The sequence below is a fragment of the Atta colombica genome, unplaced genomic scaffold, assembly GCF_001594045.1.
Source record: "Atta colombica isolate Treedump-2 unplaced genomic scaffold, Acol1.0 scaffold41, whole genome shotgun sequence".
NCBI lineage: Eukaryota > Metazoa > Arthropoda > Insecta > Hymenoptera > Formicidae > Atta > Atta colombica.
In genome coordinates, this window is record NW_017259520.1 from 33,631 (window position 1) to 35,804 (window position 2,174).

The 2,174-nt window shown below is 30.9% G+C and overlaps 1 protein-coding gene across 2 annotated transcripts in view; it reads left to right on the top strand.

The window, feature by feature from the left end:
* The window catches only part of LOC108691178 (organic cation transporter 1-like), a 20,065-nt gene that overhangs the window by 15,051 nt on the left and 2,840 nt on the right, over window positions 1-2,174 (top strand). For both annotated transcript variants that reach the window (XM_018198835.1, XM_018198836.1), the window contains exons 5-6: window positions 446-649; window positions 1,592-1,835. In XM_018198835.1, coding sequence (XP_018054324.1) covers window positions 446-649; window positions 1,592-1,835 — 448 coding nt within the window. The remainder of the gene's footprint in view (window positions 1-445; window positions 650-1,591; window positions 1,836-2,174) is intronic.

Consider the following 2,174-nt stretch of genomic DNA (forward strand, 5'->3'; position numbering starts at 1 on the left):
TCTCTCAGCTGGGTCTAAATGTATAAACTAATCATATTCAAGAATTTTACAATAATTGTAAAGCTGCTTTTTCTGCTGAACACAGCCAATATTGCGAAAGCCGCGCATTACCCCGCGATTTGCCGCGAGAGACAGTTTGCGGATCTCGCAATAGATTCAACGCGAGGGTGCAACGCGGATCATTTTGCAAGCGATCTATCAGCGTGCATCATATGGTGCGAGCGTATGCAAATACGAGTGTCGGTCGCTGCATGCTAATATAATAGGAACATTCTACATTTAGATATCTCTGAATCGACGCGCGTGCCCGCATAGAGGCAAATATAATTCCTCAAATTTTAAGTTTTGGCAAAAGAAATTTGTATGAAAAACACAAGAACTATCTTAACATGATTTGTCATTGTTTTGATTACATGCTTTCGTTCTCTTCCGTTTTTCTTATTAGGGTTACTTGTTAAGACACTGGTATACCCTATCGTTAGCCACATCGGTGCCTTTCATTCTTCTCTTCAGTTACTACTGGATCATCCCCGAATCGCCACGATGGCTTCTCAGTAAGAATAGAATAGACGAGGCGGAAGCGATCGTCCAACAAATGGCAAAAGTCAATGGCAAAACAGTGCCTACGAATTTTCTTAGAAAGATGGAGGTAATTTAATATTTAATCATCAATTTGCTTAATCATTCTTTCGCTTAATAATATCTTTTAGCTCGAAATAATAGCTCTCTGTTAAGTAATAACGACTCTGTTTAATTTGCTTAACAATCATACGAGCCTTTACACTCTAACTCTTTAACTCTAATAAAATATCTTATTCATTTATAAAATATGAATAAAATATTTTAATTTTGTTATTATTCTGTTAATATATCACTCTCTTACTTCAAAAGTGTCAAATCAAAGAATTAAGCTGTAAAACTGTTTTTTTGTTTGACTAATTAAATAATAACAGAAAAAAAAGTCATTTTCTCAAAATGTCATTTTTATTATTTTTGTATCATAACTTTTAAAAATTATGCTTTTTGAATTGTGACTATTTTAACAATTTTTTTATGAAGTTAAGTTAGTTCACTTTTGACAATTAATGGATAGTGGATAATTTATTTTTCTCATTTATGATAATAATTGGAAAATCACATTTTTGAGTTATCACTTTTGAAGTAAAAGAGTGATATGTAGGATGTCACATATAAAATTTGCGACTCAAAATACTGTAGCAAGCTAGTTCTCGAAAAATTGATAAAAAAATTATTTATAAAATTTATTTTAAGTAATAATTTTTGAAATAATAAGAATTATGTAGCCAATTGTAGATGTTTAGCTATATGTCCGTATAAATCTCGTGTGCTAATTTAGTGAGAGCTGATAAGCGTAAACTTTAGCGCGTTATTAATATTCACAGGTGATTATTTAAATATCTATAATTAGTCACATTTAAACTCTTATATCTCAGAAATTATTGTTTAAAATAAAAATTTATAAATAATCTTTTTCACTTAATCTTTCGAAAACTTTCTTGTTATTTCGATTTTCGCGAATTTTAGGATACTCTATATAAGGATTTAACTCCATTAGCAATGTTATTTACAGATAGAAATATTAAAGAGGCAAGGGATATCATGTAATGGCAGAAATTCCAACGATATCGACTTGGAAGGTGAAAACAGGGCGACGCCGTCATCTGCGACACCCATGGACTTGATTACAAACCCAAATATCAGGAAGAAATTCTTCATTCTCGCTTTCGATTGGGTAGCAAATGCAGTGGTATACAATGGGCTATCTTACAACACGACCAATCTGGGTGTCTCTGATTACCTAGCCTTTTTCATTGGTAAAAGTCTTTTCTCTCTTGATCCCCAAATTGTTTATTAACACATGAATAAGTGCATCACGATCTCATACATTTCTGATGTACTAGGATGAAAAAAGTATTGTATAATTTTTTTTATAAAATTTATTAAATTAGGGAATCTCACTATTCCCTAACTTAAAAATAACAATAAAAAATAAAAGGGCTCGTAGGAATAAGTGTTCAGAATGTGCTAATTGTTTAAAGAAATCTCTCAATATAAAATGAATTTATATATGAAGAGATGACAGAACAATCAAAAATCGTTAAACGATAATAATTTTCGTAGTATGATACAATATATATATATATATATATATA